This window comes from Hippocampus bargibanti, linkage group LG12, assembly GCF_051943395.1.
Source record: "Hippocampus bargibanti isolate YZ-2025 linkage group LG12, ASM5194339v1, whole genome shotgun sequence".
NCBI lineage: Eukaryota > Metazoa > Chordata > Actinopteri > Syngnathiformes > Syngnathidae > Hippocampus > Hippocampus bargibanti.
This window is the reverse complement of record NC_142745.1, coordinates 18,729,207-18,743,383: the sequence shown is the minus strand read 5'-3', so window position 1 is coordinate 18,743,383 and position 14,177 is coordinate 18,729,207. Positions and strand designations below refer to the sequence as shown.

General features: G+C 45.7%; 1 protein-coding gene across 3 annotated transcripts in view; it reads right to left on the bottom strand.

Moving 5' to 3' along the window:
* LOC148890793 (semaphorin-3F-like) overlaps positions 1–14,177 on the bottom strand; it is a 53,924-nt gene that overhangs the window by 20,130 nt on the left and 19,617 nt on the right. For 2 of the 3 annotated variants that reach the window (XM_089009616.1, XM_089009617.1), the window contains exon 3: positions 63–223. In XM_089009616.1, coding sequence (XP_088865742.1) covers positions 63–223 — 161 coding nt within the window. Of the gene's footprint in view, positions 1–62; positions 224–8,922; positions 9,053–14,177 lie in introns of all 3 variants that reach the window. The other variant, XM_089009618.1, reaches the window with a different exon arrangement.

The following is a 14,177-nucleotide window of genomic DNA, read 5'->3' as shown; positions in this document are numbered from 1 at the left end:
CGTGAATGCCCCGCACCCCTCACCCCCCAAAAAGGTCAATTTGAAAAAAAAACAGCTCTTACAATATGAGGGTCCTTGTTGATGTCATGGAGATCTAGGGACAGGATGTGATCCTTGCTACCGATGTACATGCGGTCATAATCCTCATCCATTCGCAAGATCCGATAATCAGAAGTATTGAGGAGGAAGGCAAAATGATGAGCGGTACCAGTAGATCTCAGCTCTGCATGGAGGAAGACAAAAAATCATGCACACGACAGTCACACTTAGACAACTTCAATGTTCTTTGCGGGGCTAGGAGAGAGCCATTTGGGGTTATCTGATGGTTTTCCACGAACAATGATGGAACTTAACACCATGCATTAGGAAGAAGTGCGACTGAGTGTCTGTCACGAGGTGTTGATGGCTTGATACCACCCGAGTAGATCTTATGATCTGCAGTGTTTCATTGAAGCTTGTCGATGACTCTCATCACTAAAACCATAGACTGCGTGCAAGTCCCTCATCGACGCAGTTTTTTTCTGGCGCAAGGTACTCCCGAGCAATGGAGAGATGAAGCTGACCACACAAAATGTCGTCATCAGACGTAGTATCAGAAGCGTAACATTGTCATCTTGTCAGGGTGAACGTCTGAGGTCCACTGTTCATGAAAGGGATGGGAATTAATCACAGTTCCATTGTTGCGCGTCACAAAAGCTTATTGACTGGGAGGCCTATGTAGGCCGTGTTTAGTTTCGACGATGGGTTCAGGTGTCGTCATTGCTCCTGAAAGTCAACTTGGAGTGTGACTTGGGTAACACAACGCAGTTTACGTGCTCTCAGGTAACCCAGTCTTCCAATGGCTATGTTTTGGACTGTTTATTTGATACGCGCTGGGTTCAGCAACACAGTCCTCGGGCAAAAGTCATTTGTGGATTGAATTAGCATTCTTCTGGACAAAAATCAAAATCACAATCAGAATCTGATTTATTGGTTAAGTATGGAAGACACACAAAGATTAGGGGGGAAGAAACCAGACGTTTATCCATGGTAGACAATATGAAGTTAATTTACAATTGAACTGCGATCACAACTACAGTAAAGTCTCGTTATATCGATATTCTCAGGAGTCTGAAAAAATATCGATATAACCGGACTATCGATATAGCCGATACTGCGGCATGTAAATTTTCTCCTTGCGTTCATAGAAATAGTATCGTCATAAGCGGTACTATCGATATAACGAGATATAACGAGACTTTACTGTATTTTTGATGGAGAATAATAATTTATCATGTTTAAAAGTGCCGTGCTTTGCTGACCAACTAAACAATGGCCCTACAGTCAAAAGCGCAGATGGCCACAGTAAATCTGAGTGAAACAGACACGGCAAGGTGAACTGTCGTCTCCATCTAGATTCTAGAAGGTCCGGCCTTGCACAGAATTTAGGGCTTTAGATACTCCTTTTTCACCAAAGTTATTTACGGCTTAAACATCCTGCACAAGCGCCAGATTACAAATTCATCAGTTCATGGAAAAGACAACCAATTAAAATGTCTATGTTTTACTCCTTGCAGCTGTTGGTGCTCAGAACGCCCAGAGGCGTGGCATTATAATCAAGAAAACTATGTTTTACCAATATATCACTTTAATTTACATATACTCTCAATAAATAGCTTGGCAGAGGGGCGCAGAATTCAGACGTATGTCATCTGATGACTGCGTCTCCTGCTGGCAGTGGGGACAATCTTTCTGGTTCTGAGTCTCTGTCCACGGTGTCTGTCTGTCATATCTCTGACATTTTTGGGGGCTCGTCCGGGATGGCAACGCGTCTCCTGCGGTGAGCGGTCTGCGGCGACTGTCAAGAACCGGTGCACCGGCAAGGCCAACAAGATTTCGAGAGGACCTCCTTTTCTTGGGGGCAGAAGCCAGGCCTGCTCGCCGGGTGAGACGCAAACGCCATCCCAACGAACCTGGGCGGGCTCGGGACCGGAAGGATCGTCTGCAAAAATTGAGGTCAGTCTGATAAACGATAGTACAAGCCTATTTGTTTAGGTCTTGGAAGATTTTGGATCGTACAAGCCTATTTGTTTGGGTCTTGGAAGATAGAGAATGTTCTAAAGGGCCAGTGCGCCATGGAAAAGTACGTACAGAAAGTCAGTCGGATACTGATTTAAGGTAAATGAGAACGTTCTAAAGGGCCATTGCGCCATGGAAAAAAACGTACGGAAAGTCAGTCGGATACTGATTTTAGGACAAGCCTATTTGTTTGGGTCTTGAAGATTGGATAGTACAGCCTTTTGAAGGTCTGGAAGAATGAAAAGCCTCGAAAAAAATTAAGCTAGTTCATGTGGTAGTGAGAGTGCTGAACTGAGCTTAGTTTTTGGGTACACAAGGACTGATCATCCTTGTGGTTGTGTGACTGTGTCTGTGTGCCTGTGTGAGTCAATGTGTGAGCATGCGGGTCTGTGAGTCAAGCTTGCGAGCTTGACTATGTCGCGGGGTTGTTTCGGGCGTGAGCGCATCTGAGTGTGACTGGAATTGCGATAACGTGTCGTAATTCATATAATATACAGTGGGATTCAAACAGCAGACTTTTGTGGATGCAGTATGCAAGTTCTCTTCACCCTTTTGGGGGTTGAAGAAGGAGAAACTACAAATGTAAATTTGAACTGCTGTCCTACTGAACGAACCCAGTTATAGAGTCCGCCCTATGCGGTGAAGAACTGGACCAAATTCATAGAAACAATAAAAAAAAAAGAGAGAGAGAAGGGGGATGTGGAGAAAATTGAACGCTAATAATTCGCTCTGCTTCGATAGTATTAATGAAAATTTAATTCGGCGCCGGTACCTAAATATTTTATTTCGAAAAAACACGCCGGATCGAGATTGCGATTTCATGTAAATTACAGTGAAGTCGAGGCACTAACATGGCTCCGCGAAAGTCTTCCCGTTTTTTGGAAACGAGTTAAATCAAATTAGTTGCCAGTCTGCCTCGATGAAGAAGAATTTGTAGAAAAAAACAATTGGTTGATATAGACGTTGAAGGATCGACACTGTTTGTTCAAGTAAATATTTACGATGCCGAAAGAAAAAAAATAGATGGAAAACCACACAAGAAAAAGGTGGAAAAAGGTAGCGCAATGCGTGTTCCGGCCCGCAGATCTCAGGCAGTATTTAGGGGCGCCCCGAATGTATAAAAATTTGTTTCTGCTTTGAACGGACGAAGTGTTGGAATGTGGTCAGTCCTACTCGGACATTCGAAATCAAACTGCCTTCGATCTGAGGTGCCGAAATAAGGTTGATGAATTAATGCTCGTCGATGGCAAACACCAAATCGATAATGCGATATAATTATGCCTATAAAAAGAGAGTAACTTTACTCTGAAAGAGATGTTGGCGGAACTAAAACGTTATTAAAATATAAAGATTGGGCAAAAAGAACATTTAGCATATTATGGCCGTATGGTTGTAAGCAAAGAGAAGTGCCCGAAGGCAAGAAAACTGCCAAAATTATTTTGAAACGGACACGGACCGCATTTTCGCACAGAGAGAAATGCGAGTTGGGTCCAAAAAAGTCCCAAAGTATTTGGTTTCAGACTTCAGAGGGTAACGTGAGTTAGAATTTTACATTTTACATCAGGAAAGAGAGAGACAAAAATCATATTAGTGATGGATGGCATTCTATTGGAATACGTGTTGTATGGAATTGTGATTGATATTGATACATTTAGAAGGATGATGATGGTTCGAGAAAATATGCTCTAAAATGAAGTAAACAATATGATCTCTGACAATTTTATATCACATGCTCGAAATGTGTGGTTTTGGGGGAGCAGAGTCTTCCTATCCTGAGTAAGATAGTGTCTAATAAATAAGGTGCCCAACCTTTTTTGTTTAATGGTCAGGGTTGAGACAAGTACACGTTCGCAGACCGGCAGGCTTTTCTTTTCATTGCTGATTTTAAAGCACCAGGAATGAAACCCCTCCACCTTACCGTGGTGGAGGGGTTTGTGTGTCCCAATGATCCTAGGAGCTAGGTTGTCTGGGGCTTTACGCCCCTGGTAGGGTCGATGTCATGATGCTAAAAGAAATGTTAAATAATTTTGTGTTTCATGGATTTTGGATGGGAGAAAGGTGCGCATTTCTCCCCATCCAAAATAGTTGAGTTGGGCGACCACTAATTGACTCTGAGAAGGTGATTGCAACCACCTGGGAATGGCCAATTGCCGCTGGGACCTGATTGGCCAGAAGCTCAGGTGAAGCACCTTTAAAGCCAGCCTGAGCCAGTCACTTCGAGGAGGACGAACAGGGACAAAGGAAAACCTGGAGAGCAGTGTTACCTGGGGTCTGCCGAAAACTGATATCAACTTCAAATAAAGAAAACTCACAATACCCTTCCTGCATCTGGCTGAGTGAACTTTTATCAACTTTCCACCTGCATGCTGAATCGCCGCACGACAATTGGTGGCAGTGGTGGGATCTTTTCACCCTGCATGAAGAAGGTGGGATCGTTACGCCTTGCTGAAGTGGAAAAGATAAGAGGAAGCCGAGAGGAAGAAGGTGGGACGAGTAAGAATTTGTGTAGCACGGGCCAATCACACCGGACTGAAGAGTTCTGAAGGGGATCAAGGAAACCAGAAGCTTGAGTTGCCCCAAGAAGTTGCCGTTCTTCTTTTCCATGAGGCGTCTGACAGTTTCCAAGCCAAGGATGGAACTGAGCAGAGTGAGATGGAACCAGTGGTGAAGCCTAAGACTCAGACAAGAGGTGATGTTGATTGAACAGATCTAGAGATCAGATGCACCCAACAAGTAAGAATGGACATTTGACAGTCGATCTAGTCAACATTATCCTCCTCTGGGACCGCAGCCCCAGGGCGCTAACTCTCGAACATCCAGGCCAACGAACCTTCCTCCCGCACAAGAAACTCCCAAGTTGGGTTACCTAACATGCCCAACCTCCACAGTTTCATCATCTAAGACAAGCTGCAATTCCCATGGTTTCTGAACCCAGAATTCCAGAAAGAAACAGAAGATGCAGAACGTCAGGAGCTGGAAGAGGATCTCCAGCGAGAATAACGGCAAGAATTTATCAGGGAGAGATTGGCACCCTGGACAAAAGGTGTTAATATTGTTGCATATGGGATCAAGTAAGCTACTGGCAAAGTGGCAGGGCCCATACGCTGTGACTAGGAGAATAGGACCTGTCATATATGACCACTCTGCCCTGACAACAAATGTTATTGCTGATTATTTGACAAGAATGTCTGAACTCTGAGGAGAAGGGGTGAATGATGTCATGATGCTAAAAGAAATGTTAAATAATTTTGTTTTTCATGGATTTTGGATGGGAGAAAGGTGCGCATTTCTCCCCATCCAAAACAGTTGAGTTGGGCGACCACTAATTGACTCTGAGAAGGTGATTGCAACCACCTGGGAATGGCCATTTGCCGCTGGGACCTGATTGGCCAGAAGCTCAGGTGAAGCACCTTTAAAGCCAGCCTGAGCCAGTCACTTCGAGGAGGAAGAAGAGGGACAAAGGACAAGCTGGAGAGCGGTGTTACCTGTGGTCTGTTGAAAGCTGATATCAACTTCAAATAAAGAAAACTCACAATACCCTTCCTGCATCTAGCTGAGTGAACTTTTATCCTCTTTCCACCTGCTTGCTGTCTCGCCGCACGACAGTCACCCATGGCAAACAGGTCCTGGGTGAGGGACCAGACAAAGTACAACTCAGAAGACCCCGTATGATGAGAAAAACAAATGGACCTGGTTTTCCCTTGCCCGGATGCGGGTCACCGGGGCCCCTCTCTGGAGCCAGGCCTGGAGATGGGGCTCGTTGGCGAGCGCCTGGTGGCCGGGCCTACACCCATGGGGCCCGGTCAGGCTCAGCCCAAAGAGGAAATGTGGGTCCCCCTTCTCAAGGACTCACCACCAATGGGAGGTGCCAGAGGGGTCGGGTGCATTGTAAGCTGGGCAGCAGCCAAAGGCGGGGACCCTGGCGGTCCGACCCTCGACTGCAGAAGCCAGCTCTTGGGACGTGGAATGTCACCTCTCTTACAGGGAAGGAGCCTGAGCTGGTGCACGTGGTCGAAAAGTTCCGACTAGACATAGTTGGGCTTGCCTCCACACACAGCCTAGGTTCCGGTACCAGCCCTCTCTAAAGGGGTTGGACTCTCTACCACTCTGGAGTTGCCCACGGTGAGAGGCGTAGAGCAGATGTCGGCATACTTATTGCCCCCCGACTCGCCGCCTGTACGTTGGGATTCACCCCGGGAGACGAAAGGGTTGCTTCCCTCCGCCTTCGGGTGGGGGGACGGGTTCTGACTGTTGTCTGTGCATATGCACCAAACAGCAGTTCAGTGTACCCATCCTTTTTGGAGACCTTAGGGGCTGTGCTGGAGAGCGCTCCCCCTGGGGACTCCCTTGTTTTGCTGGGCGATTTCAATGCTCATGTGGGCAATGACAGTGTGACCTGGAAGGGCGTGATTGGGAGGAACGGCCCCCCCGATCAGAACATGAGTGGTGTTTTGTTATTGGACTTCTGTGCTCGACACGGATTGTCTATAACAAACACTTTATTCAAACATAAGGGTGTCCATATGTGCATGTGGCACCAGGACACCCTTGGTCGCAGTTCGCTGATTGACTTTATAGTTGTATCATTGGATTTGCGGCCTCATGTTTTGGACACTCGAGTGAAGAGAGGGGCGGAGCTGTCAACTGATCACCACCTGGTGGGAGTAGGCTCCATTGGTGGGGGAAGATGCCAGTCCGACCTGGAAGACCCAAACGTGTTGTGAGGGTTTGTTGGGAACGTCTGGCTGAATCCCCTGTCAGAAGGAGTTTCAACTCCCACCTCCGGCAGAACTATACACATGTCCCGGGGGAGGTGGGGGACATTGAGTTCGAATGGACCATGTTCCGTACCTCCCTTGCTGAGGCGGCAAATCAGAGTTGTGGCCGTAAGGTGGTTGGTGCCTGTCGTGGAGGCAAACCCCGTACTCGCTGGTGGACACCAGTAGTAAGGGAAGCTGAAGAAGGAGTCCTACCGGGCCTATATAGCCTGTGGGACTCCTGAGACAGCTGACAGTTATCGATTAGCCAAGCGGAATGCAGCCTCGGTGGTCGCCGAGGCAAAAACACGGGCATGGGAAGAGTTCGGTGAGGCCATGGAAGCCGACTTCCGGACCGCTTCGAGGAAATTCTGGTCCACCATCCGGCGTCTCAGAAGGGGAAAGCAGTGCACCACTAACACTGTGTACAGTGAGAGTGGGGCACTGCTGACCTCGACTCGAGACGTCGTGAACCGGTGGGCAGCCGAAGCGTTGAAGGTTTCCGTTTTGGTGGCCTCAGTATAGCATCTCTGCTTTTTGCAGATGATGTGGTACTGTTGGGGCCTTCGAGTGGAGCTCTCCAACTCTCGCTTGAGCGTTTCGCAGCCGAATGTGAAGCGGTTGGGATGAGAATCAGCACCTCCAAATCTGAGACAATGGTTCTCAGTCGGAAAAGGGTGGAGTGCCCTCTCCGGGTCGGGGAGGAGATTTTGCCTCAAGTGGAGGACTTTAAGTATCTGGGTGTCTTGTTCACGAATGAGGGTGTAAGGGTGAGAGAGGTCGACAGGCGGATCGGTGCGGCGTCTGCTGTGATGCGGACTTTGTACCGATCTGTCGTGGTGAAGAAGGAGCTGAGCCACAAAGCAAAGCTCTCAATCTACCGGTCGATCTACGTCCCAACCCTCATCTATGGTCACGACCTATGGGTTGTGTCCGAAAGAAGAAAGAAGATCCCGGATGCAAGCGGCTGAAATGAGCTTTCTCCGTCGGGTGTCCGGGCTCTCCCTGAGAGTTAATTAAGGTGAGAAGCTCGGTCATCCGGGAGGGGCTCAAAGTCGAGCCGCTTCTCCTCCACATCGAGAGGAGCCAGATGAGGTGGCTCGGGCATCTGATTAGGATGCCCCCGGGACGCCTCCCTCGTCAGGTGTTCCGAGCATGCCCCACTGGCAGGAGACCCCGGGGACGACCCAGAACTCGCTGGAGAGACTATGTCTCCCAGCTGGCATGGGAACGCCTCGGGATCCGCCAGGACGAGCTAGAAGAAGTGGCCGGGGAGAGGGAAGTCTGGGCTTCCCTACTGAAGCTGATGCCCCCGCGACCCGACCCCGGATAAGCGGCAGAAGATGGATGGATGGATGGATGAATGAAAACTACAATAATTTCAGGTTATTCCACATCCTATTCACATTTTTACCTTCTAAACAGTTATTCTACTTAACAACAAATGTAGAATTAAATTAATTAACACTGAAATGTATTAAGTTCATAGAATTGCTTGTTCTGTAGCCACAAAGGGACACAAGCCAGTGTCCTATTGTGCCGGTCCCAAGCCCAGATAAATACAGAGTTGTGTAAGGAAGGGAATCTGACTTAAAAGCTTGGCCACAACAAACATGCGAATCAAACCTCTAAACCACTGATTCGCTGTGGCGACCCCTGAAGGAAAAAGCCGAATAGAAAAGAAGATGCTTGAAATTGGTCAACACTCCTTTCAACATGTCCGCTGTGAGGTCTTAAAATAAAGAGCCCACCGCGGAGGCCGATATCACTCAACTCTTTGGACAGAAGTCAATTTTAAAAAGGGTTACACTAATAAGCACACATTTGGAAAATGACATTTACTATATTTGGGAGGTCTGACTTCATAACAGTGCCCACCAAGGGAATGTTTACACGTCAGCCAAGAGACGGACAGCTGTCAAAGCCTTGTTCAGTGGAACTCCAACATGTGGCCTGACCCTGTGATTATTTGCGTTAGAAATTTAAGTTGATTGATGACTCCCCATACACCCAGTCGACCTGCCGGCTTCGTGTGTGCATGTGTGTGTGTGTGTGTGTGTTGTATTACTAACAACACAACGGCCGAAACCATTGCAGAAGTATGTACCTGGTTTGGCTGAAGGCTCCAGTGTTTTAGCATTTGACTGACGGCTATCCCCCTCGGGACCCTCGACACATCAAATACACATTGCTCTGCCTCGGATGTGTCCTGAGGTGCTTTCCAACTGGTTTGAGGACTGTGAGATCACACACAAGAAGGCCAGAAGCAATAATTAGGGTGCTTAAGTGCAGGTGGGAACCGTGTCATGCTCTCACACATCAAAGGGAGCCTGTCTCAGGATTCTCTACGAACTATTTATTGTCTCAAAAGTCCTTTTGTCAGTTGTGAAGAGGTTTATGTTGCGAGCAAGAATCGGGCAAAGACGACACCCAGACTTGAAAGGGAATATTTCTTTGACGAAGCAAAATATCGAAGCAGAACCCAAATTCCAAAATTGAATTAATAATGCAACTTTAGACTTTAAATGTTTCCAACTTTCACACTCGAACTTCAAGACAATGTAGACCAGACATGTCCAAAGTCCAGCCTTGGTCAATTTTCCTCCAGCTCACAGCCTCTGTCATAAATTCAATGACGTCTGGCCTGCATGTAGAATGAAGACATTGGGCAGTAGCTAACTGCTACAATCTAAAGATTCAATTAGGAACAGCAAATGACAGTGGCTGCCTTTCCACTACCTTCTGTATTTTGTTTTTCTACTTCCTACTTTCCTGACTTCTTCCTTCCATAACTTTGCTGCTGTGAAATGTACATTTATCCACTACAATACTAATAAAGGCTAATCAAATCCAAATTAGTACAGGTACCATCCGAGTTACAACCGGCACAATTTACGACCACTCGTACTTACGACCTCGACCGCCAGACCCTTTTTTTTAAAATTCTACGCCTGGCACCACAACGTGCAAGCAGCCGGCAACGGGTATGCCAATTTTGGCTAGCTAGCATGTCACACATTCGCACATCACTGTATTGAGCGTGACTGCATTCAATACAGTAGTTATACAGTGCAGATACCGTCTCGGCAACATTTTCTGTGGTACTATACACTGTTTTTTTTCCTTCGTCCGCCTGAGTCCGAGCGTGTGTGTCCGGCGACTTCTTCTGGCCGTTAGCAGGGAGAGTGATTTTTCAACAGCTGTATTCCTTACGTAGAAGTGTTTTATTTAATCCACTATATAAAATATAAATCGATAATATTAAATATAAAATTATAAAAACGACACTAACAGAGAAGTATACAATTTATAAATGAAAGGCAGAGGAAACAGTTTTGTATACATTACAGGTACAGTTATACAGTAATACAAATCGATACTATGAAATTCAAAATGATAAAAATGACACGCAAGGTGATAATTTTTTTTATTTATAAAATGTTTAAATGAACTGTACGCAGTTTGGTATATAATAGTATTCAATAGAAAATGTTGCTTAAAAACAACAGATTGACATTGAATACTATCCTGTCGTGTAAACGTCATGTCGGCCATTTTGAATGGATTTCGACTTTACGACCGTTTGATGACTGTTTTATCGGAACGGACGCCAGTCGTACCTCAGATGTTACCTGTATATGATACATTGACTGAATGAGCACCTCAATTTTCTAAAATGGCAACAATCAACAAAAAACAAATACTTATGTTCAACGGTTACAAAAATGTTAGTGTTACAAAAGTGAAGTGAATATTCCATTTCAATTTTCAATGTCAATTCAATTTTGATGTGCATGTTTAAAATGAACCAAAACACATTCTTAGGATAGTTTAAATTAAAATAAAAAACACAAGTGAAACACAGAATGGCTCGCTGAAATGCATTTAAATTAATTGCTGTTATATGTAAAGAATGTCCACCAAGGTTGGTTCCTCCAACATTTTTAACGCAACAAATCTGGACCCCTTTGCAAAAACGTTTGGACACCCCTGATGTAGACTGTCACCATTGGCTCCTGTCTAGAAGCATTTATCTAAAGTACTTGTGGCTTTCCCCTTTATCTAGCCAGCTAAAGTTTCTCACAGTGATACCAGTATTAGCGGGAGGAGGAAATACTGAACGCTGTATAATCAATCAGAGAACACACCGTCAGGAAGATTAGGAATTTTTGTATTTGGAGTGTATGTGCCTTATGTGGCTGCCATTTGTCACACAAAACCAGCTCTCTAATCAGCGGAACCACAACCCGTTTGTTCCCGTAGCAAGCAGCGTCAATCGGCACAACGTGCGTTTGGTGGTTTTTTTAGCTTTTAGCATACACTTCCATGGCAACAAAGGAGTTGACACAGTAAAACACTGGTGTCAAAGTTGAGGCCCGGGGGCCAAATATGGTCCACCACTTCATTTTATTCGGCCCGCGACAGCAAATCAAACTTGTGTAATTTCATGATGCTTGCTTAAATCTGAACTAATATTTCAAATTGTCCCATGTAAACAACAATAACAGTCATTATTTTTTACTTCAAATTTGAAAACTAGTTATTCATTAATTTGTTGTGCGTTCTGTAAGTAATATGGGGAGGAGATGGAACATTCTAATGGTTTCCCCAAATTCATAACGGTCACCCAAGAAGAAACCCGTGACTACAATGTGGCTCGCAGTAAAAGATGACTTTGACACCCTTGCCGTAAGAGTTAAGGACGGGATCTTGGCGTTTGAGGTTAGCTTTACTAGGAAATGGAAACGAACAGAATCTGAGCACAGAACCTTACTTCCCCTTGTCTTTCACAGGAGAAAAGTTGTATCCTTCTCATGCACAGGAGAAAAGGTATCTCCTTCTCATGTCTCAACAAGTTCCACGTCAGCCTTCATAATGGGCAAGCTATACGAGCGCTAACCTATCGCTAACGCCATGTGGTCGTGCAGGTGCACTGTGAAGCTCTGTGTCCTTTTGAGGGATGACTCTTTTTGTTTACAGCCACAAGCATCTCGTTAGCTCCATATCCCCCCTCCCCCCGGTGCCCTGACGCTCTTGTGCCGACCTGGTGGTGCTCACCCGCTCTATAATTAGGATTCGCTGTGAGCCCTTGTCCCTCGCCTAGCCCCGGTCGCTTCTTGGCTAATGGCACCAATTTGTATTCGCTGTCAGCTCTCATGAGCTCTCACGCGAAAAGATAGTCTTATCACAGAGCTTCTGGCAACCATCAGCGGAATTCCGTGCTTGCCCGCTAGGCCGCCAAATCTGATGGACAGGAAAAAAATGGGAGGAGGAGCATTGGGGCGAGAAAACCCGGTGACACGTAATTAGTGTTGTGTTCAACCCTTGCAATTTGTGGGCTAAGGTTTGTCTACGGTTAAAAAAAAAAACTTGTTTTTGTTAAACGTTAAAATGTGATTGTCATACCGCTAAATTCAAATTTAAGATAAACAAAAGTCACATACAGGTATGTCGCGATATCCTTGCCAGTAGCAATGACATCATTTCAAATAGGCAGGCTTGTCTGAGTGACTATATGGAATCGAAATGAGCATTTACAGGGAAGGAGATCACCCCCCCCCCTCTCTCTCCCTACACAGACACATCGTCTCGTTGGTAACACACATTTGTATAAGCAGGGTTGTGTTTTAGCTGATAGTTTTATGCAAGGCAAGGGCACTGAAAATCCGACTGGACCCTCCGCAGCCTTCCCAACACCTTTTCCAGCTACTCCCCTCAGGCAGGCGCAACTGATCCATGCGCACCAAATCCAGCAGACATTTAAACAGCTTCTTTCCCTAGCCATTAACTATTTTAAAAGTAACCCAAATATAAACTGTATAGTGGCTCTTTGCAATTTTGTACAACCCTGTGAAACTGCATCCCGTTTTTGTCATTGTCGCTTCGGCTCCGTCCTGAATTGGACCACTGTTACTGACCTATATCTCCAGCACCAGACACTTTGATGCGGTTAAGGACATCTGCATAATTGCACACTTGTTGTAATACAGCGACTGAGCTCTTTAAAATGGTTAAGAGATTCTCCACCAACAGTACAACTGTTATCGTATTTCATTCTACCACTGATCACTTTTGCTCTGCTTGATCCTTTTCACACTGTCTCACAGTTGTTCCCAAGAGGTGCCACTTACATTAAGGAATATCCTTCCATATTTATTTGTGATGATACAAGTGCATCGTGTCCGACCGGAGACAAATTCGTTGTGTGTTCTACATACTGTACTTGGCCAATAAAGATGATTCTGATACTGATTTGTCCCATTGCGCATGTTGTTTCCCATCCAGCCACCATCCTCTTTTAAAAGAATCTGCCAACAACTGATCGCTGGACCATAATATGCACTCTTTTCTTGACTGATCAGCTTGGTAACTGTGGCCTGAAACCAGGAGACACGAGTAGATAGCAGGTCAAAGAGAAGCAGTGGCAATGCTTTTTGTTCGGCTTTAATCTGGGATTAGCTCAGGGTCAGGGTTATCTTTCTTCAGCCTGAGTGGAATCAGGAAACAGGGATTGCCTGGGGTAAAGTGGCATTACAAGAGAGCCTGCCCACAATCACAAGTCAACATGTGTTAGACCAACACTGGAGGACAGTGATTGAAAAAAAACAATGTGTCCGTCTCAATGAACGCGAGGTTGTATCCTCTCAGGCCACCGAACTTCATGAAGATGGAAACCCGCTGCAAGCTTCCAATGTGGAATGTCAAAACGATGAGTATGTCTGGAACAGTGGGAGACGAGAGAAACATCATCTTACAATCAATATATGACCATATCTTATTCTCACAAACATAATTTACTTTGATTTATTTCCTTTTCCTTCATGATTTACATAAATGGGGTGGAGGTGGTGGCACACTAGAACGCCCAATTCACCAGCCTCCACTATAAAAGCCTTTATCATGATGAAATTCAATCTCATTAATGTTATCCATCCACACAAGTGTTCCACTTTGGATTTTGAATCTCATCTTGTCTGTTTTTTCCTCTGCAGCCAAAAAGCAAGGCACAAGAACAAAAGACACATTTTAGGTATAAAACCTGTGGGGGGGGGGGGTCAAAATGCCTCAACGGGGCAATCACTCCCTCAGGTGCAGCCTGACAAGTCAGTTGAAGATATATCAGTCAAAAAACAGGACAGAGTGGCCTATGGATGGGGCACCCACTGCCGCGCCCTACAGCCATGGTGGTTGAAGCAGCAAGGGGTCACCATGTGGGAGTCCTGTGGTTGCAACCATCGTTTGGGAGGATGACAGGAAAGCAGGACATATTGGTGACAGCAGCCATTGTGGCTTTGTTTCAGGTTTCTTCCTATCACTATGCTTTTGCTGCTCCCTCCCATTTTGAGGCGCCACCACGGGACG